The sequence below is a fragment of the Prorops nasuta genome, unplaced genomic scaffold (assembly GCF_024137725.1).
Source record: "Prorops nasuta isolate Cenicafe-Biocafe unplaced genomic scaffold, Cenicafe_Pnas_1.2 PNAS00002, whole genome shotgun sequence".
NCBI classification, from domain to species: domain Eukaryota; kingdom Metazoa; phylum Arthropoda; class Insecta; order Hymenoptera; family Bethylidae; genus Prorops; species Prorops nasuta.
The window spans coordinates 8,413,075-8,439,248 of record NW_027116799.1 but is presented as its reverse complement, the minus strand read 5'-3'; the positions used below and the strand labels follow the sequence as shown (position 1 = coordinate 8,439,248).

Here is a 26,174-nt window from a genome sequence, read left to right as displayed (position 1 = left end):
AAGTCAATAAACAATTCGTTTAATAAAAGTCAAATGCGAAGCAAATTGAACAATCGGGCATTTGTTGGACAATGTGCCAGTCCTAACGAGTCAAACGAACTTAAAAACACTCAAATTAGTTGAAATATAACGCTGTACCATTGTGCCGCGTTCTTGAAGAGAGGTTAGTTTTGGTTATTTCCACATCAAGAACGCGGGACAGTGGTACAGCGTTATTCTTCATTCGATTTGAGTTTTTTTAAGCTCGATTGACTCGTTAGAATTGGCACATTGTCATAAAGAAGCCCGTTTTTGCAATTTGCTTCGCATTTTACTTTTATTAAACGAATTGTTTATTGATTTGTACTGTCGGTAAAGCACGCGTGAGGGATCCCGTTAATGAGATAACTTATCTTTTATAAACGTCTATGAATCCCTATTCTATCTGGAGTGCTAAGTATTTTAATCAGTTTACAATTTTTCATTGTACTAAATCTATTGTATTCGAAAGAAATGTGTGTATAAGAAAACAAAATTATTTTAAGAAATAAAACTTTTTAAAATATTTATTGAAATTCTTCATTACATTTAATGAAATAAATTATTTATTCCGATGTGAAAAATTGATTTGTATACAGTAATTAATATTTTACTATACGCGAATTAAAAATCGAAGGGTGTACACGATAATGTCATTGAAGATAGGGTTGAGAGAGAAAGAGAGAGAAAGAGAGAGAGAGAGAGAGAGAGCGTGATGCTATTGACTTTTTTTAAGACATCTGCTTTATCGACTGCTGCAAGATGACTGGATAAATAGTTGCAAATTAAGCTACAGATGACGCTACTTATCGTGCGCATATGGCGGTAAAGGCTAGTAAGTATTATATACTATATTTAACTCTTCACTATACCACACCATAAAGTTTTTATCGAATGTATTGGTAGCATTCAGCAGAGGTAGCAGCTCAGTAACGTTACCAGATTTCTTTTTAAACTTCTACTTCTATTAGATAAAATTATAGGATCTAAGAGTAATAGCCAATAACATACACCGCTCCCTCAACATTTGTCTCTGCTGAATGCTACCATTATTTCGTTACACGTAATAAAATATATTATTAAACAAAATACTTTTGTATTAATTATTAAGAACTAGTCTTCAGTCTTGCTTCTAAAATACAAATAATCCTTTGTAACCGATCAAACTCGAGACTAGGTGCTAGAGGCTAGAGGCGCTGATGGCTCGTCCGCCATGGCTGTAGCGGAAGAGGTAGGTAGTGTAGACAGACATCTTTTATGCGACTTCTGGTTTTGTTCTATGTTTGATGTGGCGCTCGTGTCGCCACACGAGAAACGTCTGCAGGTCTGGGTCTGCTGTACAGTATTCAAGTCTGTGCAATTTACAAATCGATCCATTTGTTTACGGAGCTGTCTGCTAGTTACTATAGTTTCTCTGTCACTTCAGTATTTTGCAGCAAATACTATGCTCTAAAGTTTAATCATATGTAACTGTGGCAGTAAAACGAAGCAGTGATGCCAGCAAATGGAGTTAGTATAGTTATCAATATAATAGAATTACTTGCTGTTTGTAATAAGTACTATAACTTTTCATTTGACGTTTATACTGTCATAACTCTTTACGTTAATTTTAAAGTACATTCTGAGATACCTTTTATTGTTAATTGCTTGTAAAAAAAATTCTATTTTTTAATTATAAAATTGTATTAATATTTCTCTATTTTAATTAGGATAATTCTTCAGAACTTGGAGAAATTGAAAATGTTAGAGTGGTGGTCCGTGTTCGGCCCTTAAATGGAAAAGAGCTGGATAACCATTGCAAAAATATAATAGAAGTAGATAATATTAATAGTGAAATCACAATAGAGAATCCTAATGCTGCACAGGGTGAGCCACCAAAGATATTTTGCTTTGATGCTGTTTTTGATACAAATTCCACCCAAGTGGATATTTACAATGAAACAGCAAGGCCTATTGTTGATAAGGTTTTGCAGGGTTATAATGGTACTATATTTGCATATGGCCAAACAGGCACTGGTAAAACATATACAATGTCTGGTTCTAAAACCTCGCCACAATTAAGAGGTATAATACCAAATACATTTGCTCATATTTTTGGCCATATAGCTAAGGCAGATGAAAATCAAAAGTAAGTGTAAATAATATACATTAGATGGAATTAAAAATTTATTTGTTTAACTGTGATATTATCTAATTACAGATTTCTTGTACGTGCTACATATTTGGAAATATATAATGAAGAAGTGAGAGATTTATTAGGAAAAGATCAGAATACCCGGTTAGAAGTAAAAGAGAGACCAGATATAGGAGTATTTGTAAAGGATCTTAGTGGTTATGTAGTAAATAATGCAGATGATTTGGATCGTATTATGTCTTTAGGAAATAAAAATCGTAAGATGATTCTTGTAGACCATGTAAAAAGCACATAAAATAACCAATTATAAATTTTTTTATATTTTTTGATTGGCAGGTGTTGTTGGTGCCACAGCAATGAATGTTTCTAGTTCAAGATCTCATGCAATATTTACAATTACGGTAGAATCTAGTAAACTAGGTGAAGATGGAGAGCAGCATGTTAAAATGGGAAAACTTCATTTAGTTGATTTAGCAGTAAATATTTAATTATGTAATTATTATAGTTAAATATCTATTAATAAAAATATATGACAAAATAATTTATTTCAGGGCTCTGAAAGACAAAGTAAAACAAAAGCCTCAGGTGTTAGATTAAGAGAAGCAACGAAAATTAATTTATCCCTATCAACATTAGGAAATGTTATATCAGCTCTAGTCGATGGACAAAGCTCTCATGTGCCTTACAGGAATTCAAAGCTTACACGGTTATTGCAAGACTCTTTAGGTGGTAATTCTAAGACACTAATGGTCTGTGTTAATCTCTTTCAAAACATTTATTCGTTTATTCTCCTAAATGTAATGTTAACCTTAATTTTTTATTTAATCTTAGTGTGCAAATATAAGTCCAGCGGATATTAATTATGATGAAACAATTAGTTCATTGCGTTATGCTAATCGTGCCAAGAATATCAAAAACAGAGCGAGGGTTAATGAAGATCCTAAGGATGCCTTATTAAGACAGTTTCAAGTTGAGATTGAACAATTACGAAAGCAGCTAGAGGAGAATGGAGCTGAGATATCCGAATCGGAAGATGATTCAGAGGGTTCTGATGAAAATGGCGGAACCAAGCGAGAGAGGAAAGTTCGGCACAGAAAAAGCCAAATGTTAACAATGGAAGAATTAGAAGACCAAGATGTAGAAACTCCTGAAAAAGTAGATAAGGCTGAAAGGGATGATAAAAGCCCAGACGATACAGATGTCATAGAACTAAAGAGAACTCAGTAAGTATTTGATAAATATTAATAGCAACTTTTTTTCAAATTTTTGATGCACCACTTTTAATTTAATGTAAAATTTCTTAAATGTAGAAGCGAAAAAGAAGCCCTGAGACAGAAAATGCAGAATTTACAAAATAAAATACTTGTTGGGGGAGAAAATTTATTGGAAAAAGCAGAGGCTCAAGAGCAGCTATTAGCGGCGGCTGCTATAGAGTTAGATCAAAGGAAAAGTCGCGAGGAGCAGTTAAAAAAGGCTATTGAAGAGAAAGAAGCTGAAAGAATCGATATTGAAGAAAAGTATTCATCCTTGCAAGAAGAAGCAATTGGAAAAACAAAAAAGATAACAAGAGTGTGTACAATGTTGATGTCTGTACGAGCGGAATTATCAGATTTACAGCAAGAACATCAAAGAGAAATGGAAGGACTTTTGGAAGGCGTTAGAGGAATTGGACGGGAACTACAATTGCAAGAGCTGATTGTTAATAGCTATATACCGATACAATATCAAGTATGCAGAAATATTAAACTATAATATCGTATATCTATGATAAATTAATTACTTAATTCACTTATTTAGACAATGATCGAGAGGTACGTTCATTGGAATGAAGATATAGGAGAATGGCAATTAAAGTGCGTGGCTTATACTGGAAATAATATGCGTAAAGCACAAATAACACCGGCGAGTGGTAACAATAAGGACGTAAGTGGTATTTGTCCGTAAGCTAAATTAATTAATACATATTTAATTATTTACCTCTATTCGTATTTTATCAATAGACTCAACCAGACCTATCAAACATTTATCTTTCCTACAATACGGGTATAGACAACAGTTTTGTGCAGTCAAGAAAATCAAGGACTCGCTCTGGTGTTCCAAGACCAACCACCGCCCATCGACGTTCTACACCGCATTAAAGACTAGTTTGAATAGATGTATTTAAGTATTTTTTTACAATGATTTTTTAAAATATTTTTTTTATCCACTGTTATTGAGTTTATTTATTTGATGTTATATGAAGAAACAACAGAGGCGACTGTTATGATTTTATATTTTAAAATTGCATAACAGAATCGTCATTAGAGTCACTTTACAATTATTGTTATAATATGTACATATATATATGTATACCAGGCAGTAGGTTAATTATGATCAATTCTTTAAACTTAAATAGTATGAATAATTCTAAGAAGAAAGATTATGTATCGTTTCTAAATTTAATCCTAAATGAGAAAGTTATTGAGGATCAAAAATTTTTAAATTGGACATGTTTTATTGGTTCAGCAATCAACTAATTTTTTTATTATTGTCAGAATTCGCTAGAATTCAATTTGAGCGAAACATTGAGTTAAGCAATTTCTAATCATTAATAAAGCCTTTAGTAAGGGCTAAATTTAACATTAATATACAAAGCTTTTTCTTACAATCATTCGTACTATCGATCTTCAAATTTATGTTTGGCCATAGTTATCCAACTACCTACGTAATATATTATCGAACGCGTCCTAGTGATTTACCAAAAATAATCAATTGGTCGTTAAACCAGTGATTAGTAGTTTCAATATATTAAGGTGGCTGGAAACTAATGTCGTGCACGGCTGATAAAAGATGAACAAATATTTATGGCGCAGAAACCACAATAGTTTCCGGCCTTCTAATATTTTTTGTTCTATGGTGCGTTAAAAATGAATGGATAAATTATGTTCTTAACAATTCGTGTAATTGGTTTTTGTAAAACTGTTAGCATTCTAGATTTATTTATCGCGATCTATAAACTTTAATCTTAGAATGCGTAAACGTATACTCTAGCTGTTTATAGAAAATAGTTAAATATTAAATTGCAGCTTGAGTGTTATGCTCTTATACTTCTCTGTGATGTTATCTGTAACATTAGTCAGATACTTAACCCTTAAACTACATGCACTTTGGGTCTATATTAATCGGGTGAAATTTTAAAGTGAAACATAATTTTTTAGATAAATAGAAATATTTTATTCTCCTTGTGGAGTACATAGCGGATCTCTGCTCCGCTCACTTTTCTTTGAAAGACTATCTTTAACTAACTATTTACCGGTTTTGTTATAAAAACAACAAAACCTCATTCATTCTCCCACTTTGCCCTATGCATGCTTTCGACCTTCGTTTCGGCCGCTTTTTTTTACCATCATCTTTTCTATCTTTTTCACATCCAACTTATTCTCCTTCCGTTCTCTCCTAACACGTCATTCTTTATTTCTTGACACGCTTTTATCCCTCTCCCTAATCAGTAAATACTTCCCAGATATGCTCTCACGTCTCCATCCGTCACTTAGAAAACAAATTGTCTGAACTTCTCATCTTCTCAATATCTGTTCGTTACTAATTTGCATCTCAATCTGCATCCCGCTATCATCAACTGCCACCTCTCCACCCATCCTTCTCTTAAGTACTTTACAAACTCCATTGATAGCACCTCTTTTATACCAACCGTTTTATCTTTGCGTATAGTTTAAGGGTGAATCAATCCATGCATTTTACATAAATGACTAGTAAATAAATATTTAAGTCGTTGTATCCACTATATTGCAAAGGAGTATTTGTACCATAAATAACGAATTGCGTAGTTTCACTAATATTTTATTACTATATTTGCAGTATGCAAAAAAGAATAAAAAGCGATCAATTTTTTTTAATTAATTGCTCTTATTTATAGTTGCTTACATTTGGTAAATAACAGAATCGGTCCAAAGTCTTACAAATATTAAAAGTAATATAGGTGATCAAAGCATTCCTAGTTGTTTAGGATTTAATTAGTATAAATTTTGTAAATTTAAGATATTTTACCCTGGTAAAAAACAATCTTGTAAACTTGCATGAGGTACCCTTGCGGTTGATTTACCTGAAATGTTTTTAGAATTCCGCATTTGTTTAAATAAAAATAAATAAAGGCATTGATGTTATATTCTAGAAAATCAATGACTAAAAATGTCTTGAACATAGGTTGAGAAACCAAAACTTAGTGTTAAATTTGCAATGTGTATTTATAGACCGGTGAATTATTATTAATAATCGAAGTCAGTTTGCATTTTTCTATTTCCATTTCTAAAAAGTTTTACTGGTCGTATGCATTTATTAAGTACTGTGATAATAGTGCGCTTGCTTAATTTTTAATATTTTTCATCCAGTTCTATTTAAGTAAGAAAAAACACCGGTACTTTAGCCATTATCGTCTCAGGATTGTCTTGTTCTTGTAACTTGTTTTTTTTATTAAATAAAACTGATAAATAAAATGCATGATTTGATAATTTTTATAATTTATTTAAAATAACTTGAAGAATAAGATACATTTAAAAAAAAGAAGCTGTTTTGGATTGATATTCTCGGATCCATTTGAGTATAGAGTCGCGATGATATTTTCTTGCCTGAATGACACTATAAGGATCATTTTCATGACTTCCTCTCAAGTCAAGATGGTGCGCTCCCTCGGGAATTAAAATTGCAATTGCTGAATCTGATAAATTTTGCATTACACCACCGCCGGACCAAGGGTCTATCAAACCGTTACTAAAAGTAATCAGAACAAACAAAATAAAGTAACAATAAACAAACGTACCTATAAAGAGTAATAAATAATATGCTACCTGAAAACAATATTGGTGACTGTTGACAAATCCATGCAACCATATTGTTTACATGCTAAATTGGGTTTTGGTCGTACTTGGAACTTTTTGAAACAGTCATCGCTGTATTCCTTCAGATTCCAATCTTCTGGTTCAAATATACTATCATCGCCACGGTTACACATTGGCATTACCATTTCCGTGCATGCTTGATAAGGCCAGCCAATAGCATCAAGACCAGGAGCTGCATCATTATTTTTTACACATGTAGTTTTTCCAGTATAATTTGTATAAACATTTACAGCGTCCTGTAATGCGATTAATAATGGCTTTCCTTTTAAGGAGCCGTCGGATAATTTTTCGCAAAAGGCCTGATGAAGCGAGAACAAAGTTAAATGTTATATTACAAAACTTTAGATCTTTAATAAAAAAAAAATGCAAGAAAGAACTCACGTCTATCGGATTAGCTGGCAGAGGAGTCAAGAAATCGGCAGGATATGGATAATCTACCATTGCAAGATACGCCAACATATCTATCAGTAGAGATTTAAACTCTTTTACGTCCGATTCATTCTTCAAGGGTACGCAGAGCTTAAATGTATCCGAAATCCATTTTTTACCATCGTCTGTAAGTTTAAAAGCAAAACTATATTAAAAGATGTTCCCTTGTGAGAAAAACAGATTTTTCGGTATAAAAATCAATAGACGAAATCACCAGTCGATGATATATTCGTTATTTCACCCCAAGACTTGCGAATATTTACGGCACAATAGGGGTTTGATGTACGAAAGTCTGACGTTGTAATTCGCGAAAATGCTTCGCAGTCTGTGATACCGGTAAATTGTAAAATTGGTGCGGATGAAGCAATGGCTCTGAAAAGTAATAACCCTAAACGTGTTAAAATTGCAATATAAGTCAATAATATTCGCGCTGCGAACGTTAATATGAGTATTTGTACGATTTTCAAGGCTCGCACCTATCAATGATAATTGATCAAATGTTTCATTGATGGTTTATTTTTAAATAAATTTTTCTTACCCTTGAACGATATGCGGGTATTTCATTCGCATCCATGCACTGAGCATACCTCCATAAGAACCTCCGAAAACAATAACTGGACTCCTTCCATATTGCTGCTGAGATCGGAAGTATTCTATCAAGTCCACGTAATCAGCAATGGCTTGCTGAGATGTCAAATATCCTAAATGTTTCGGGCTTGAATAAGAGTCGTTCCCAAAAGGCATAGATTGACCGTAATACCGATGTTCGGCAAATACCAAAAGTGCGTGAAAATCGCTTGCAATGTCCCACATGAAACCCTTATTAGAAATTAGAGATTTTAATTAATATAATTATGCAAGCAGGCAATTATCTAATTGACTACTGCATTTATCTCAAATGACAGAACTCTATATTATGTTTGAGTAAAACTACCTACCGTGTTTTCAGCAAATGTTTCGATAGACCCTTCGTTTCCAGTATAAAAGAAAATAGGTGGGTCGATTTCTCTTTGCCATGTATTATTTATAAGATAACGAATTTTAAATGTGGAATTTATGGTAAAACTAAAATGATCTATCTGCAAAAAAAATTGAATCTTTATCATCGTCGCATATTATTTCTTGCAATACACACAGAGCAATTTTAAATGAATTAATATTTATAATAATCATGAAAGGCTCGTATAAAAATATGAATCTGTACTCTATTGTGGTTCAGTGTTAAAGTGAATTCGATCAAATTGTCAAATTGTACAAATCATACTTACGGGCACTTCAAATGTTTTGGTTTCATAATAATACTTTTTATCCTTACTCTGGTGATTATTTACACGGTTATCATTTAAACTATTCATTTCTCGTACATGCCTACCGATTCTCAACTGAACAGTAAATTCACAGTAAATAGCTAGAAGAAGGAACAGCAGCAACGAGTTTCTCATTGTGAACCGCACGAGTGAAGTCCAGAGCACAACTGACTGACGGCGCGAAGATGTGGTAATAATACAATGATTATACCTAATCTGTCCAGTGTTTATGTTTCCATATCACAAGTATACAATATCTATGGTGCATAGGTCAAGTCAAGAACCATTCATTGAATCCCTGCAAAAGCTTCAGCTTTTTGGAACATTAAAAAATGATTCAAAAATAAGAGAGAATAATTCAGTACAATTGAAATGATAAAGCTGTTGCTAATTCATACCATAAAGGTCAATTCTGCCACTATACCCTTTTAACAATGACAAATAAGTGATCCAGAAAGTCTGATCATTTGCCTCAACTTTCTCGATAGCGAAATTTATCCACATATCAGCTATAGTATGTAAATATATTAAAGATTATTACAACGCTTCAACACTCATATTTTCATGTATATATATTATTTATAGAAAGGAATTAAATTAGAGAAATTTCTTTTTGCTAAAAACTTGAGGAAAATACAAAATAGTGATTTAGAGGATGTACTACATTCATTATATAAAGGTTTAACTTTAATATTTCAATTCATATTCTCGTATCCATTTATTTATAGAGTAACGATGGTATTTCCTTGCCTCTGTTACGCTATTAGGATCGTTTTCATGACTTGCCCTGAAGTCTAATTCGTGCGCTCCCTCGGGAATTAATATTGCGACGGCTGAATCTGATAAATTTCGTAATACGCCACCACCGGACCAAGGATCTCTCAAACCGTTGCTACAAACAAACAGAACAATCATAGTCAAGTTATTGAATAATATGTTGAATTTTTAAAGCGTATTACGAAATATTCTGACATATACCTAAAGACGATATTGGTGGCTGCTGATAAATCTTTGCATCCATACTGCTTACATATTAAATTGGCTTTCGGTCGTACTTGAAACTCTTTGAAACATTCATCGCTTCTTGCTTGAAGATCCCAGGGATCTGGCTCAAATATACTGTTATCGCCATGAACGCACATTGGCAATACCATCTCAGTGCATGATTGATATTTCCAGCTATTGTATGTATCACCAGGATGTAAATCAGTACTCAAACATGGACTATCTCTAGTGAAATTATCATGAATATTTACTGCATCCTTTAGAGCGATCAATAATGCCTTTCCATTTAATGAGCTATTGGATAATTTATCACAAAAAGCCTGACGAAGGAAGAGACAAACTTATATGTAACGCAATAATATTTTAAATTTAATAATAGATAAATGAAACGAAGAGCTCACCTTTATTGGATTAGCTGGTAATGGGAGTAAATTAGCAGGAGAAGGATATGGATAATCTATAATTGCAAGATCGACTATAACTCTAACCAGCTTATCTTTGAATGTTGTATAATCCGTCTTATCCTTTAAGGAGTCGCAAAGCTTAAAAGTCTCCGAAATCCATTTTCTACCATTCTCTAATGTGTTAAATATAAAACATTTCAAATGTTATAAAATAATATTCTTTTTATGATAAAAGTAGAGTTTGCGGTTGAAATATCGATAGATGAAATTACCAGTTGAGAATAGATTTTTTATTTCACCCCACGATTTGCGAATATTATCGCCACAATTGGAATTTATTGACTGAAAATCTGAAGATACGATTCCATAAAATGAATTGCAATCTGTGATATCGGGAAATTGTAACATTGGCGCGGATGAAGCAATAGCTCTGCAAAAAAAATTTTGAATGTAAACATAGCAATATAATTTCCCCTATTATCCTTCTGAACTGCATGCGGATGTGAATAATGCGAAAATTTTATGATTTTCAAGCCTCAAGGCTCACATCCATCAATGATGATTGATAAATTGTTTGATTATGTTTTGTTTCTTATAAACTTTTCTTACCCTTGAACGATATGCGGGTATTTCATTCGCATCCATGCACTGAGCATACCTCCATAAGAACCTCCGAAAACTATTACTGGACTTCTTCCGTATTGTTGCTGAGATCGGAAGTATTCTATCAAGTCCACGTAATCAGCAATAGCTTGCTGAGTTGTCAAATATCCTATATGTTTCGGGCTTGAATGAGAGTCGTTCCCAAAAGGCAGAGATTCTCCGTAATACCGATGTTCGGCAAATACCAAAAGTGCATTAAAATCGATTGCGATCTCCCACATGAAACCCTAATTGGAATTTACAAATATTATATAACCGAATTGTGCAAACCAATAATTAATTTAATGACCCCTGCATTTATCTCAAAGCATAACCCGATGAAGACAATAATTCCTACCATTCGCTCAGGAAATATTTCAACATTGTATTCATTTCCAGTGTAGAAGAAAATAGGTGGGTCATTTTCTTTTTGCCATGTATTATTTATAAGATAACGCATTTTGAATGTTGAATTTGTTGTCAAACTAAAATGGTCTAGCTGTAAAGAAAGGAATTTTTATCATTGTTGGAGATCATTCTTTGCAGTCCCCACAGGAGAATCTTGCATTTAATAGTATATTTAATTATCGCGACAAATTCTCTTATACATATATATGTATATATATATATATATACCCTTTTATGAAATTTGATAATTATGTTGTATGGACCGAACTATCGTATGGTATGATTGTATATACTTACTGGCACCTCAAATGTTTCAATTTTATATTTATATTTTTTATCATTTCTCTGATGATTATCTGCATTGGAAGTAATTATAAAATTCAGTTCTTGGGCAAGGAGAAACAGCAGCACCAACTTTTTCATTGTGAATGGCACTAGTGGAATACAGAGCAGGACTGACCGGAGATGTAGTAATGACAAGGTCTTTATACCTAATCTGACCATTGCTTAAAACTGTATAACATGTATACAAAATGTACGGTGCACTGGTAAAGTAAGTAACAGTTCATGTTCTGCAATTGTAGGTGCACGTGTCTGTTCTTTTATATAGGTGTCAAACAAGGATTGCAAATTATAATACGTATATATATTCTTATCAGTTCGGGTCTTCAAGGTCTATTTCTACATTCATCCCTTTTACAAATGAAAACACGTGGATTGAAGAGATTTTAATCATTTATTGCTTCAACTTTTTGGATACAACAAACTTATCAAAAGAAAATTATGTTAAGAATATAAACCACACAAAGTTTCAATTATTGTGTTAATATAAATATTATTTATACATAGAGGGATTGAATTGGACCAAGTCCCATTTGCATAAAATATCAGAGGAATATGAAATAATGCTATCTCGCCAATGGGGCAGAATTGATCCGAATGATGTAAAATCGATCGGATTCCCAGAAATAATTACGTAAAAATGATGAATAAGACACCCTGGAATAGGATTTACCGCGTACTTATAAGCTTAAATCACTTATTTCAGCTCATATTCTCGGATCCATTTCTTCAAAGTGTTACGGTGGTACTTTCTTGCTTCAATTACACCGTAAGGATCATTCTCGTTTTCCTGAAGGAGATCGTGAGCGTGCGCTCCTTCAGGAATTAATATCGCTACAGCCGAATCTGATATGTACATTTTTCAACACACCTCCAACATACCAAGAATCTTTCATACCGTTGCTAAAATCAACAAAACTTGGTAGTTAAATATTGTGTAAAACAACAATATATCTTCTATATTTATTAATAGTTAAAACGATAAATCACCTAAATACGACATTAGTGACTGCAGACAAATCAGTACATCCGTACTGCTCGCATATTGAATAAGGTTTTGGTCGTACTTGAAATTTTTTAAAACAGTTATCTTCAACTTCCTTTAGATTCCATTCTTTTGACTCAAACATGATATCATCGCCACGTCTGCAAATTGGCATTACCATTTCAGTGCAAGTTTGATATGTCCAAGCAATGAGACTGGGAGAACTAGCAGACGTTTCACTATTGTATTGCATACAAGTAGATTCGCCTGTATAATTTAGAACACCATTTACAGCTTTCTGTAGAGCAATTAATAATGGTTGTCCTGTTAATGATCCGTCCGATAAATTTTTACAAAAAGCCTGTAATGAACGATTTCAAAATATATTTCAGCTCTGATAAATATACTAACGGAAATTAGAGTAAAATGCATTACATCTAGTGGATTAGATGGCAGAGAGGTAGCGAAATGGGCAGGATATGGATAATCTACCATTGGGAGGTATGACATCACATTGATTAGGTTAGATTTAAACTGCTCAATATTTGTGTTACTCTTCAAGGGCGTACAAAACTTAAAAGTTTCTGAAATCCACTTTACCCACAACCCTTATTATTCTGTTTATTTTTACATAATGCAAATAAATATATGATATTGCTTACAGAGTTATATTTTAAAATCAACATTTTCAATTTCGAGATTCAATATATAAGACGCTAACGATGCGCAGTTTTTAATGTTAATTGACTTGCATCTAGTTTATTTGTGAAATTAAAAAGAGAAAACCCCTAGCTATTCATTAAAATGATTCGATCGTCAATTTTTCGGGAGCAGAATCGAGTCAAGCTGGTGTTAATGCTCTGCGCTCGGATCGCATGGAAATTGCAGCACGGTTCCATAGTAGTCAAGGAATTTAGTAATGTGAAATTGGCCATATAGCAACTGGAGGCTTATTGACTTATTCTCGAAATTATGACACGGTTGAATTTACGCACAGGTATCGTCACTCTACTTGAGACTGTATAGTACTACAATTTACGTGACGTGTACTATAATACTTAAACTTGAGTCGAGTATTGAGGCATCTGTGTGAACAGCACCGCTGGTAACAGTTTCAAGAATGAACCACCCCCTGCTTCTGGAAAGATGCAATTTTCCCCTGGTAACAGAGAGACTATAAAAGACCAGTGCGAAGGACAAACTGCCTTCTTTTGGTGAATCAAGTGACGGTGTGATTATGTAACTCGCGCGTGTAATCTCTCTTCAGTATTATTTATAATTTAATTGATTTTAAGTGAAATATCGTGCGGGAAATTAAAATATTTGAGACAAGTTGGTTTTCTTTAAATTAATTAGTGAAATTATTCCGCAGTTCACGATAATCGCGTCGCTTAATATTTCTCGAGCACTATTTTATTTCAATGTTTGCAAATCGATTTTGCTGTGATTATCGGAAACAAATCAACGTAAAATAATTCTTACAAGCCGGCGTAAATAAGGAAGTTGGCACAAGGCACAGATAAGAAGAAAAGGAAACGAGGTTTAAATTTTTTGCTCCTCCATTAAGAAGCTATCTTGCTCTTCTTCATCCGGTAAGTACCACATAATTCATGAATACCTCTAACTTCCGGTGTAACAGAGTATTAGAAATCTCAATTTTGATTGATCAGCTATCGCAACACTACTATAATATGTGTTTTCTAATTAACCTAAAAAGTGATAAAACGAGACATATTTAATATATATTGTATTTAACAAGTTATATAGATTTTATTGTCCTAATGTTTCGTCTACATTGAAAGAATCGCGTAATTAAAAAATGCTGTTGCCAACGGGAAAAACGTCTATGCCTCTGATCAACCTTATCCCTCTCTCTTAAGTTTTCTTCAGCCTCGTATTTGCATCTAAACATATAGAAGTTCAGTATGAGGGATAAAACTCTTGGTGTCGTCGAAGAACGTTTGTATTTATAAGAATAGCAAATAAATGAATAAATTTTATATCTAACAAAAGAAACGTCGAATATACTTAAGAGTAATCTTCTTTGCTATATATTAGTAAAAAATACGAATCTCGTAATTTTATAGTATTGCATTAATGAATTGGCATATATTATAAGGAGAAGCGAAGTTAGCTACATATTCTATTAATTAAATTAATGTAAAATAGAGATCGGAGCTATACGGGCAATTTTTCATCGATTTTTAAAGTGATATCAGTCATGTTACATTTAAACTTTTTTTGCAACAAAAAGATGAAAGGTGGCTACATACATGATTACGAATACACATTTACATGGGAGACGAGATTGTGTCTTTTGTTTGTTTAAAAAAAATGAAGTCTGGTATCACTAAGCGAAACTCCCCCCCCCCCCTTTTCCTTATAAATTTGATATTTCGCTTGACGTGGCTCGTTGCCAAGGATTGTAGCTAGTGAAACTGCCAGTACTACCACTATATAAAATTCAATAAAAACTTGCATTTTTTTCGGAGCACTCATGTAAAACGTTGCAGAAAAAGATTGTCATCTACAGTAAAATTTTACAAGAATTAGTTGTTGTTTATTTGGAATTTCTTTTAACTATATGAATTACCATACAAAATCAAATTTGGTGAATATAATGTTAATTTTTCGCCAAGCTACAACCTAAAATATAGAAAAATGACCTCGATAAAATGGCAAATAGCATCAGGCAAAATTTTTCTCAGCAGTAAATAAATAATTTATAAATCTAAAACATGAATCCTAGAACATAAACATTAAAGTTTAATATAAAGAAACGAAGTAACGATTATAATTGTTTGTACATATCTTTTATGTTAACATTTAAACCTATTCTATACCAACAAAAGGACAGTACATTCAAAATGAGTAAAGGTATATTCATACAGTTTTAACTGAACCTCACCACGCCTCGTGAACTTCGTCTAGCGAGCATCCTGGCACAACATTTGAAGCTGCGCCGAATGGATACATCAGCCTAAATTCTAAACAGCAGTTGAATGATTAATCAGTGATTCTATCATGTTATTGGCTTGTTAATTTTTTTTGTTAAAATATAATTTTATTTATTTAGTTTTTTACTGAAATTACACTTTTATAATTCTGGAATAGAAAATCAAACTCCTGGTTCTTATCTGCTTAAATTGTTGCATAGCACTGCAGCTCTGTCGAGTGCCGGTTCCTTGCGTCTCCACTCCTCGAATCATCGAGTCGCCTAGAACGGTCTATCCCTTCCATAGACCCTTTAACTCAACGCGACAAGTTCAAAATCTTTACAGTGTTAACAGGTTAAGCCTTTATTTAAATCCAAAGTGCAGCCAGTTAAATGATAGAAACAGTGTGTGCTCGCTGCTTACTCAACTATGGGTGCGTTCCACCGACGCTCAACGGTCTCAGATTCTACATGAAACATGTTTATGATTGGCCTATTTGAATTGATCAACCAATCATACGAGTGCTTGACTAAACGGCTGAGGGCGCTAAGTATCGGCTCAATGCGCCCTATTCGGGCTGAAACACTTCATATTCACGATGATGTTTACGACGGAACTCAGTTGCAAATGTAGACGGGCATTAACCGCATATATTTATGAAAATGTTACCTAAGGATGACAAAAAATTGACCAATAACTAAATATTCTCATTTCAATTTTATTGACTTCCCGCGTGGAAAAAATCATGCACTACTCCCCATGCACATTGGTTATACTCTGGCTTACATATGGACCAAGGTACGACTATTGCCAAATTCCAGTGGTGTCCTCCTCCCATATTTACGCCATGATCATATATTCATATATAAGTACGTTGTGTTTTTTCTAGGAAAAATCAATTATGAATAATATTTTTTCTATATACAGCATATTAAAAATACAAGAAAAAATTTATGCATTTTTTGTCTGCTGTAGGACTCGAATCAGAAACCGATTTCATTCGGAAGTTACACTGTCCGATGTTTAGCCCACTCGGCTAATCTATGGCTTCATTCGTATTAAAGACTATAGCTTTAGTCCTTTGACTTAAAATTTACGGAATTTGCTTATTTTCTTTATACAAACAAATATTATATATTATATATATGCTTGTAAGTTAGCCGAGTGGACTAAACGTCGAACAGCTATAAATATGAATGAAATCGGTTGACGGTTCGGTCCTACTGTAGGAAAAAAATGAAGAAATTTTTTTTTGTATTTTTATATGCTGTAAGTAGAAGAAATATTATATACAATTGATTTTTCCTGGAATAAAGAGAACATGGCTTAATTATGGGAGGAAAATACCATGGGATTTTAGCAACACCCATACTTTGGTCCATATTTAAGCTACAGTATGGCCAATGTTTGTGGGAAACAGTGTCTTTTTTCCACGTTGGTTGGTATATAGGAGGCTTATTCATGTTTTACACACGAAAACATTTTATCTTTAATAAGAAAACATTTCACCCCCCCCCCCCCACCCTCAGTCCTCTTCCAACCAATTTATACTTTTCAGTGTTCCAGGATTATATAATAGCTGTACTGTAAAGACTTGTACCGCAAAATTATATTACACATCAAAAGTGATATGTAATTAAAGCATAAAAGATAAAAGATTCCTTATTCAGACTATGTTAAAACAATTCAATTATATTAAGCTTCACATATCCATTTTGCATTAGTGATTTCAGTGGATCGGTTAAAATAAAGAAAAAATTAAAAGAGTCAACTACTAAGGCATCGGTCGATTGATCAGAGTACAGGCTAGCCACTTACTGTATTCAACTGATGTACTCAGTCCATGAATTCTGTAACTCTAACGAAAATTTTCAATATCAGTTAAGGAACGAAAATAGTACATATAAATATACATTTATCATTACATGTACCGATATTTGTTGTTAATTTCATACTGATGACATCGAAATTTGTCGCTAAGAATTGTAGAATTGACCTGCAGAGCAGAGTCAATCACTAAGTAGAATATGCTAATAATTGGCTAATTTCAGCTCATCAACCGATCATACGTATATTTTATTTAGTTATTAGAATTGTTAAATGTCGACTGGATGCACTCAATGCTGATATCTAAGAGCTGAAAAATGTTTTAGTATACTATAATTGTAATCAATTTTGTTGTTCACCAAAAATTGACGATCGAGTTATTTTATTCAACAGTCTCTCTGTTTCTACTGTTGGAAGCAAAATCGATAAAAATCAGGCATTTATAATATGTGCGTGCGAGGAGAAAATTTAAACTTTAGAGGAATATTTAGCATGATCGAGAGACTAAAAGCAAATTCATTTGGTAGGTTACAGCAATTTGCGAATAGAAAGATGACAGTACTTCTGTAGTATCGATATAGGCAGTTGATTTTTGGTGCTACAAAGTTCTAGCAATCCCTGTTGCCAAATTGTACAAACATTCAAACCCTCCACTCTTTCTTTAGAACGCACACTGTGCGAAACTGAATCAACGTTCTTGTGCTATAGTGTTCTATAGGAATTTAACATAATATGAAATAAATCAATTTCTCATAATGTACATTTTTATGGACTTGGGAGTCACATAATGAGGGGTCTGAACGTTTCTATTCTAGCAACACTGTCACTAATACTTTCGGCACAGAAGCCAATGTCACTATATAATTATGCGTCAATAAAATTCTGATGTCGATATAGTGGTTGAGCTGGATATCATGCGGACCATCTGATGTTCGGAGTTTTTCACTATGCCATCTAACACAATTTAGGCGTAAAGTGTATCAAATAATCTAATGCCTTATTTTACCTTTCAGTGAAAATTTACGTCACGTGGCACCTAAGAGCAACGTATGGCAAGACACATTGCATTATGTTACAAAATTATGTAATGTAAAGTCATATATCATATTGTATGTCCCTCTCAGGCACTTCTTTTATACAAAATGTTTCGCTTAATTTGTTCCAGAGTGTAGACACAGAAATTCATTCATCATCCTCAGTAAAAAAAGCATCCATTTTTTGCACATATCCTTTCTAGATCCGAATAGAAAGCACTTCCAGAAAGATGAAACGCTCTGTATACTTTTTTCTTCTCTGTCACTACGATAGTGTCTTTTTACAATTTTGCAGTTCATGAGTCGAGCCATGTCTCATATAACTTTTCCCTATCAATATATCTGCTGCATACCAGTTTAATGACAGTGAAATGAAATGTGTAATTTTATACATTCAAACAAAAGTTACCCTCGATATAACAAATTCAACCAATATAGTATATAGCACTGATAACATTAATTTTCACTGCTATACATTCTTTCATCCATAGATTTGTGTTGGTGTACAGCACAGCAGGAATAAGGTAAACATATTTGAACTATAATTAATTTTCATTGAACATGGTTATATATTGTCTTAAGAACTTAAGGGACCATAGAAATCTATTATAGTCTGCGTAGTATTTATAACAATTTCTAGAGTCCCTTGAGTTCGAGTAACGTTTAAGAATATTAATAATAATTCGTATCTGAATACATGAAAACTGTCATATTTAATGTTTTAGTAATCGTAAGTCTGACATCGTAAAATTCTTGCAATATGTATAAACTTTGAAAAATTTTTATCATGATTAAAATTATCATAGATGGTTAAGAAAACTGCTGACATTTTATTTGTAACACGATCAGTTAAAAGTTAGCTACTAGACTGTACTTTTTAACGTGCGAAGCTAATAAGATGAGGAGCTTACGTTTAACCAATAATAGCTACAACTCGAACAGTTTTCTTTACAATTTACATAAAAGTCCAAGTTCTGGTCATCAACTTGTATTCTGGGTAAATGAAGGTTCTTTGAATGTACCATATCCTCCAAAAAGCATTATTATAATTTAGCCAGAAATAATATTCAACAAAATACCACAAAACATTCAATTTTAATATATTTTACAATCCCAGATGACATTTTGTGCGCAAATTGCCAGCAAATTGACAACAGGAATACTCAAATTCTGTTGTCGGATTGATATCAAGTATTAAAACATATGATTTCGTATTTGGTGCCTGAACCTGCACATGCTAGCCCTTCAGCAGAATGGCGCCAAAAACAAAGTGGAATCTGTAAACATAACCTTGGCGCAGATTTATAACAGATTTGCGACAGAATCTGTAGCACAGTCTCTGAAGGCAGATTGTAAACAAAAACGAAGCAGAATTTGTTACTCGATGTACGCTCTTCAAATGGCTTTAAATTGTTACCCATTAAAACAAAAACGTTGAATCAACGTAATTTTTTAACGGGTTATCTATAATTGAAACAGCGTGTCCTATGTCGCCAAAATCAATGCTTCTATCAACGGTTGATTTAACGTTTTTGTCAGGTTGAAAAAATGTTAGGATAAATAATTTCAAACGCTTGAATAATTTTACACTTCAATTTTGCATTAAAATTACAAAATATTATAAGTTACAATTGTACAATCAATTTTTACTAAAAAAAAAGTGTAAAAATATATTAGTAGATGGCTGAACGCGAACATGCATCCTGCAGATTTTCTCTTCCGTACATAATCTGTATGAATTAATTGTGTTTATAATGGTTCATATTAATCATTAAATGTATATACATATTATAATAATCTTTTTATCGTAGAACCACAGCGGACGATCCTTGGAGTGTCTCTTTTCTCCTGGAATTGGCTATAAATCCTAAACACTGAAAGAATATCTAACTTCACGCGCATCTTAACCACTACGCTACATTAACATATGATAGACTGTTATAATTTTGATGAATATACAACTGACATTGAAAAACACCTTACGTTATTTTTTTTTCGAATTGAATCCTAAAATCTGTGTTGTTAAATATTCTTTATCTTACAGTTTTTTAATCATTTGAATAAATATTACTACAAACAATATTTGAACTATATCCTTGACATAATTTCAGCTTACGAAGTAATCGGTTCTACAGCAAAACTCAATATTTAAAATACGCGCGAGTTAGGAAGATGCCATCAACTCTACCGTTTCGAATTGATTATGAATAAACAGGTTGATCCTTCAACGTTAATTAAACGTTATTTCTCCTGGATATTTATCGTTATTTGTTTAACATTTTTCGGAGATATAATTAATAAAATTTTAAACGATGTATCACCTAGTGGCTTTAACGGGATCCCTCAATCCCTCTGTTGCCAACATTACGGAACGAAAAACGAGGGAGTATAGGCCAGCGTTATTTTTCGTCCGATTTCGATGTTTATGGGCTTGTTGGAATCGTTAGGACTTGCACCTTGTAATAAAACAGCCGTACTTTTAAAACAAAAAAAAATTGTTTAAAACTTTGCATTAATAATATTTAAACGCTAAACAAATCGAAAAATTGGGCTTTTTTACGACAAGGTTCCAAACATAACGATTCCAACAAGTCCAAAAACATTGAAATCTGTTGAGATATAGAGCTGTACTATTGTCCCGCGTTTTTGAGATGAACGAAAACTAAAAATTTTCAGGAAAGAAGTTAGCCTCCCGCCCCTCTTACGGATCACGCTAACGTGTTCCCCCACTACAGCGTCGAAGCTTACTGCAAAAGTTCTCTCTCTCTTTCCTCACTTACGCTATTCTCCTATCTGTAACTACACAAAAATATCACTAAAATAATGTTGAGAACATTTCATTTTGACAATATAATTGAAATTGCTCTAAATGAATTTATCATTTTGAAATAAAATTGTAGGAAAGGTAATTTCGAAACGCTTGACATATAATACATATGGCGAGACGCGGTAAGTACGATATTTTTCAACAAATTTTGATGAGTCTAATCATAATAAAAACCATTCTTCGTATAGATTGTCCTAAAATGCTCACTTTTTCGATAAAGCTTATAGTTTTCCAGCTATGTATTATTGAAATTGCACGGCGCAAATACATATTTCTTCTCTAGCGTAGATCAGCTGTTGCGCACGTCCATCTGTATTCATTCATAATTGGAAAATTATAAACTTCTTAGAAAATGCGAGCTTTTTAGGACAATCTACATGAAGAATGGCTTTAGTTATAACTAGCTTCATCAAATTCTATTAAGGAAATCCATGTCCGAGCAATAATTTCAATCAAGAAAATCTTGTAAACCATTGAAGATATGACTATTTTTACTAAGGAGCAAATTTATTCTATATATTTAAGGGCGCTACAGAGTCGGTTTCTCGAAATTCGTAAAAAAAATCTAAACAATATTTTTATCCTTCAAATTATTTTGAAAAAGTTAGACTATAGTGCACTCAGAGAAACGTCAATAAGTAATTGCATGCCAATGTAAATAAAACACTCATATAAATTTAGAAAGTATTCTTGACTGACTAATTTAGCTATTATATCAACAACATTATATTTGTTTTTATTCCCAAAAAAATTAACAAGATTTTAGCACCATTATCCGCAATAAACTAAATACTTTTGTGAATGGGGAAATTGTTTATTCCCTATATTTTCTCATTTCAGGCTCTGCCTCGATCGTGGATCTTCTTAACGGGAACCCGTATATCGACATTACAGGGCAAAAACTATTTCGCATGCAGCGTCGTCATTTGTTAGCGGATTGTAAAGTTATTACATGTTTTTGGAAATGCCAGAAGCTTATCTACTAAATTACGTTAGGAAAATTAACAAAAAATGAAAAAAATTTTTTGTTTAAGTAAATATATTAACATTATTGAGAAACAACAATTAAATCGCAAGATCCCCCAACGTACTTTACTAGATAATGTTCTTACGTTTCCAAAAAGTCCACAAAAATGCAAATCCGTCAAGAAATGACGACGCTAAATGCGAAATAGTTTTCGCTCTGTAATGTCGGTATATACGGATTCCCGTTAAGCTTATAGTTTTCCAGTTATAAACGGTTGAAGTTATTAGCTGCTGTACACGTCCATCTTTATTCGTTCGTAATTGGAAAATTATAAGCTTTATCGAAAATGCGAACTTTTTAGGACAATCTACATGCAGAATGGCTTTAGTTATAACTAGTTTCATCAAATTCTGTTAAGAAATACGGCTGTACCATTGTCCCGCGTTTTGCCGTAATTTCAGGTCTTGTAATGTCATTGACTCGTACATTCTGCAAATTAATTCGAAAAAATAAAAGTACGATTACGCATTGAATATATACATTAGAAGCTCTCGATAATGTACAAGCTGCTATATGTTTCTTCTTTTTATGAAGCTTGTTGTAGAAGGTGCAATGCAGTAAATTTAGAAAGGTCATTATACGATTAAGAAAATGACCCACGTATATGGTAAACGCTGTGTATGTTTGTTTACAGTGCACTCCATGAGTCACTAACCCAGTCGCATTTGCATGTAGGCTAGCCAAGCTGGTGTACGCTAAAAGAGGCAACTGTATTTACTTTGACTCCGAGTATGCATTTTTTTACGGCTCGCATTATGCTAACCAGAAGAAGCATTGCAAAATTTTGAAAATATTATAAGAGCATCTTCTTCTTTTCACGCTCTATTCAATGATGGCACCCAACTTGTTGATGCGTTTTTATTATTCTCGAAATAAATTGTAGAATGGACGAGTCGGTGACGCTTGAACACCTGAAATTACGGTAAAACGCGGGACTATGGTACAACCGTATTTTTTAACAGAATTTGACGAAACTAGTCACAACTAAAGCCATTTTTCATGTATATTGTCCTAAAAAGCTCACATTTTCGATAAAGCTTATAATTTGGCAATTATGAACGAATAAAGATGGACGTGCGCAACAGGTGATCTGCGCGAGTGAAGAAATATATTGTATTTGCGTTGTGCAACTTCAGTCGTTTATATATAGCTTGAAAACTATAAGCTTTGTCGGAAATGCAAGTATTTTAGGACAATCTACATGAAGGATGGATTTTATTATGACTCGCGCGTTTCATCAATATTTGTTGAAAAATACGAGTGGACCATCGTAAGTAGCGCGTTTCGCAGTATCCCTTATATGTCAAGCGTTTCAAAATCACCTTTTCTACAATTATATTGTCAAAATGAAATGTTCTTTACATTATTTTAGGAACACAGAGAAAAATTGTTCATGGAATTTGACCCCATTAACAGCAATGTCTTGTCGTTTGACGCATGCGCAGAACGATAAACATGACGTCATATTTTAGTACAACGTGATAACCACTAGGTGGTACATACATCATTTAAAATTTTATTAATTGAAATATTCGAAAATTTCTTGAAGCATATAAAGATAAATATCCAGGAGAAATAACGTTTAATTGTGACGTTGAAGAATCAACGTTATTACCCATAACCAATTCGAAACGGTTGAATAGACGGCATCTTTTTAACATGTTTTAAACATTGATTGTTCCAAGAGAAATAACGTATTTAACTTACGTTGATGAAGTAACGTTTTTCTCCACAACTAATATGAAACGAAAGAATTGATGGCATCTTTCTAGCGCGTAATTTAAATATTAATTTTTACTGTAGATGGAACGATTAAATGACGTTATTTCAACGTTTTCTTCGTGAACTGAAATTATGTCAAGAATATAGTTCAAATATTGTTTTTAATCATATTTATTCAAATGATTAAAAAACTGTAAGATAAAAAATATTTAACAACACAGATTTTAAGATTCAATTCGAAAAAAAATAATGTAAGGTGATTTTCAATGTCAGTTGTATATTCACCAAAATTATAAGTCTATCATATGTTAATAATGTAGCGTAGTGGTTAAGATATGCGCGTGAAGTTAGATATTCTTTCGGAGTTTAAGATTTGTAGCCAATTCCAGAAGATAAGAGACACTCCAAGGATCGTCCGCTATGCTACTAAGATAAAGATGATTATAATATGTACATTCAATGATTGATATGAACCAATTCTAAATACAATTAATTCATATAGATTACACGCGGGAGGGAAAACCTGCAGGACGCATGTTCGCGTTCAGCCATCTCCTAATATTTTTTCTTTTAGTAAAAATTGATTGCATAATTGTAACTTATAATATTTTGTTATTTTAATAGAAATTGAAGTGTAAAACTATTCACGCGATTGAATTTATTTGTCCTAAAATTTTTTGAACTGGACAGAAACGTGATATTAACCGTTGTTTAAACATTAAATTAATCGTTGATATAGAACGTCGATTTTGGTGACATAAGGCACGCTGTTTCAACTATAGATAACCCGTTAAGAAATTACGTTGATTCAACGTTTTTGATTTTATTGGGTAACAATTGAAAGCCAATTGGAGAGCGTACATCGGGTAACAAATCCTGCCTTGTTATTATTCTTAATCTGCCTCCAGAGACTAAGCTGCAGACTCTGTCGCAACTTTGTTAAAAATCTGCGCCCAGGTTATTTCTACAGATTTTTACTTTGTTTTTGGCGTCATTCCACTGAAAGGTTTGTATGTGCAGATTCTGACGGAAAATACCAAATCAAATGTTTTAATACTTGATATCTATCTGACAATAGAAATTGCAAATTCTGTTGCCAATTTGCTATAGCAATATCTGCGCACAAAATGTCATCTGGGTGCTTGTGCGGCAATATGAAACGGTGGAGAAGTACGAACTGCTTTTGTTCTTCGAAAGGGAGGTGTCAACGAAGTGAAAGTAAAGTATGTAATTGTTCCCTCGAATCAAAGCCCTGATTTATCGGTTTAAAATTGATTTATCTCAGTAATGATGCTTTTACGGATGTTATGATACAGGATTATTCTACTTAGTTTAGCCTCAAGAATATACGGTTAAAATTAAAAACATCATTGTTGTTACATCCTGTATACTTGCCTATTATTTAGATTTCACCAGAGATGAAACGGGAGATTTTTTCATGCGGGGCTTTACAACAATCCTCGCCGGTAGGCAGCGCCCATGACGGTTCCATAATATTGTTCGGCCATATGGGATACTACTATAAAATTGAAAAAAGATAATAGATGAATGCCAAAAATTAACGCTTGCAATTATTAATCTAAGCTTTTTACAAATAAGAATTCGAAAATTTGCGCCAGCTACATGTTTATTTTACTCTTAAAATAAAGATAAGGTATGATAGCAGCATGTTATCAAGCTGTCATTAGAATGCAAACATACGTGATGACAATAATAGACACAGATAAGGACTCATATGTTCCTCACATCGCACTCAAATTATGATATCATGAGATTCTAGAAATATATTGATAAATGATCTCAGACCTGATATCAGTATCTGATTCCAAATAATATGCTTTCTCGATATCAATAATTGATCTGTTTTTTATTCATAAATTTATTGTAAAATTAATAAAAAAATAAAATAAAATATTTAAGAGCATAGTAGTTTTATTTAAAGATAAAATTTCTATCAATGATTATGATTATCACAATATGAGTGTACTTCCCATACAGCACACTTGACTAAAAGTGGTCTTATAGACATCTTTTAGTCATCCAATTGACTGAAAGGCACCTAAAAGATGCCTTTAAGTATTTTGGTGCTCTGTGGGTTAATATGCTTCAATATAAAAGTAAAAATTAAGTATTAATGACATAAATCTTATAAATTAGAAATTCTTTGGAAATGATCACAATAAGAAAGTGTTTAATACATCAAACATAATATACAGTTACACATAAAATATAAAA

At 32.8% G+C, this 26,174-nt stretch overlaps 3 protein-coding genes and 1 pseudogene across 3 annotated transcripts; 1 reads left to right on the top strand and 3 right to left on the bottom strand.

Moving 5' to 3' along the window:
• The first annotated feature begins 1,348 nt into the window (after positions 1-1,348).
• On the top strand, positions 1,349-6,632 carry Klp64D (kinesin-like protein 64D). The gene is made up of 9 exons (XM_066735239.1): positions 1,349-1,527; positions 1,728-2,146; positions 2,219-2,409; positions 2,489-2,628; positions 2,704-2,901; positions 2,984-3,375; positions 3,463-3,880; positions 3,950-4,075; positions 4,153-6,632. Exons 1-9 carry the CDS (start codon positions 1,513-1,515, stop codon positions 4,288-4,290), a joined length of 2,037 nt encoding a protein of 678 aa, XP_066591336.1. The 5' UTR covers positions 1,349-1,512; the 3' UTR covers positions 4,291-6,632.
• A 24-nt stretch (positions 6,633-6,656) lies between these two features.
• LOC136778401 (lysosomal Pro-X carboxypeptidase-like) lies at positions 6,657-9,026 on the bottom strand. The gene is made up of 7 exons (XM_066735218.1): positions 8,742-9,026; positions 8,412-8,552; positions 8,012-8,292; positions 7,688-7,845; positions 7,426-7,598; positions 6,994-7,343; positions 6,657-6,916 (listed from the first exon to the last, which is right to left on the bottom strand). The coding sequence occupies exons 1-7, from the start codon at positions 8,913-8,915 to the stop codon at positions 6,700-6,702; spliced, it is 1,494 nt and encodes a 497-aa protein (XP_066591315.1). The 5' UTR covers positions 8,916-9,026; the 3' UTR covers positions 6,657-6,699.
• A 308-nt stretch (positions 9,027-9,334) lies between these two features.
• Positions 9,335-11,681, bottom strand: LOC136778410 (lysosomal Pro-X carboxypeptidase-like). The gene is made up of 7 exons (XM_066735229.1): positions 11,537-11,681; positions 11,190-11,330; positions 10,799-11,079; positions 10,462-10,619; positions 10,187-10,362; positions 9,759-10,105; positions 9,335-9,672 (listed from the first exon to the last, which is right to left on the bottom strand). The coding sequence occupies exons 1-7, from the start codon at positions 11,660-11,662 to the stop codon at positions 9,468-9,470; spliced, it is 1,434 nt and encodes a 477-aa protein (XP_066591326.1). The 5' UTR covers positions 11,663-11,681; the 3' UTR covers positions 9,335-9,467.
• A 471-nt stretch (positions 11,682-12,152) lies between these two features.
• LOC136779705 (lysosomal Pro-X carboxypeptidase-like) lies at positions 12,153-15,741 on the bottom strand (annotated as a pseudogene).
• Between the last annotated feature and the right edge of the window lie 10,433 nt (positions 15,742-26,174).

Excerpts from the sequence above, each read along its gene's own strand:
- Klp64D (XM_066735239.1), top strand. Across the intron at positions 2,410-2,488 it reads GTCTTTAGGAAATAAAAATC|GTGTTGTTGGTGCCACAGCA; the intron begins GTAAGATGATTC and ends TTTGATTGGCAG. Across the intron at positions 2,629-2,703 it reads TTCATTTAGTTGATTTAGCA|GGCTCTGAAAGACAAAGTAA; the intron begins GTAAATATTTAA and ends AATTTATTTCAG.
- LOC136778401 (XM_066735218.1), bottom strand. The coding sequence starts at position 8,915 with ATGAGAAACTCGTTGCTGCTGTTCCTTCTTCTAGCTATTTACTGTGAA. Across the intron at positions 8,293-8,411 it reads AAACATTTGCTGAAAACACG|GGTTTCATGTGGGACATTGC; the intron begins GTAGGTAGTTTT and ends ATTTCTAATAAG. Across the intron at positions 6,917-6,993 it reads GTCACCAATATTGTTTTCAG|TAACGGTTTGATAGACCCTT; the intron begins GTAGCATATTAT and ends GATTACTTTTAG.
- LOC136778410 (XM_066735229.1), bottom strand. The coding sequence starts at position 11,662 with ATGAAAAAGTTGGTGCTGCTGTTTCTCCTTGCCCAAGAACTGAATTTT. Across the intron at positions 11,331-11,536 it reads TTGAAACATTTGAGGTGCCA|CTAGACCATTTTAGTTTGAC; the intron begins GTAAGTATATAC and ends CTTTCTTTACAG. Across the intron at positions 10,620-10,798 it reads TACCCGCATATCGTTCAAGG|AGCTATTGCTTCATCCGCGC; the intron begins GTAAGAAAAGTT and ends TTTTTTTTGCAG.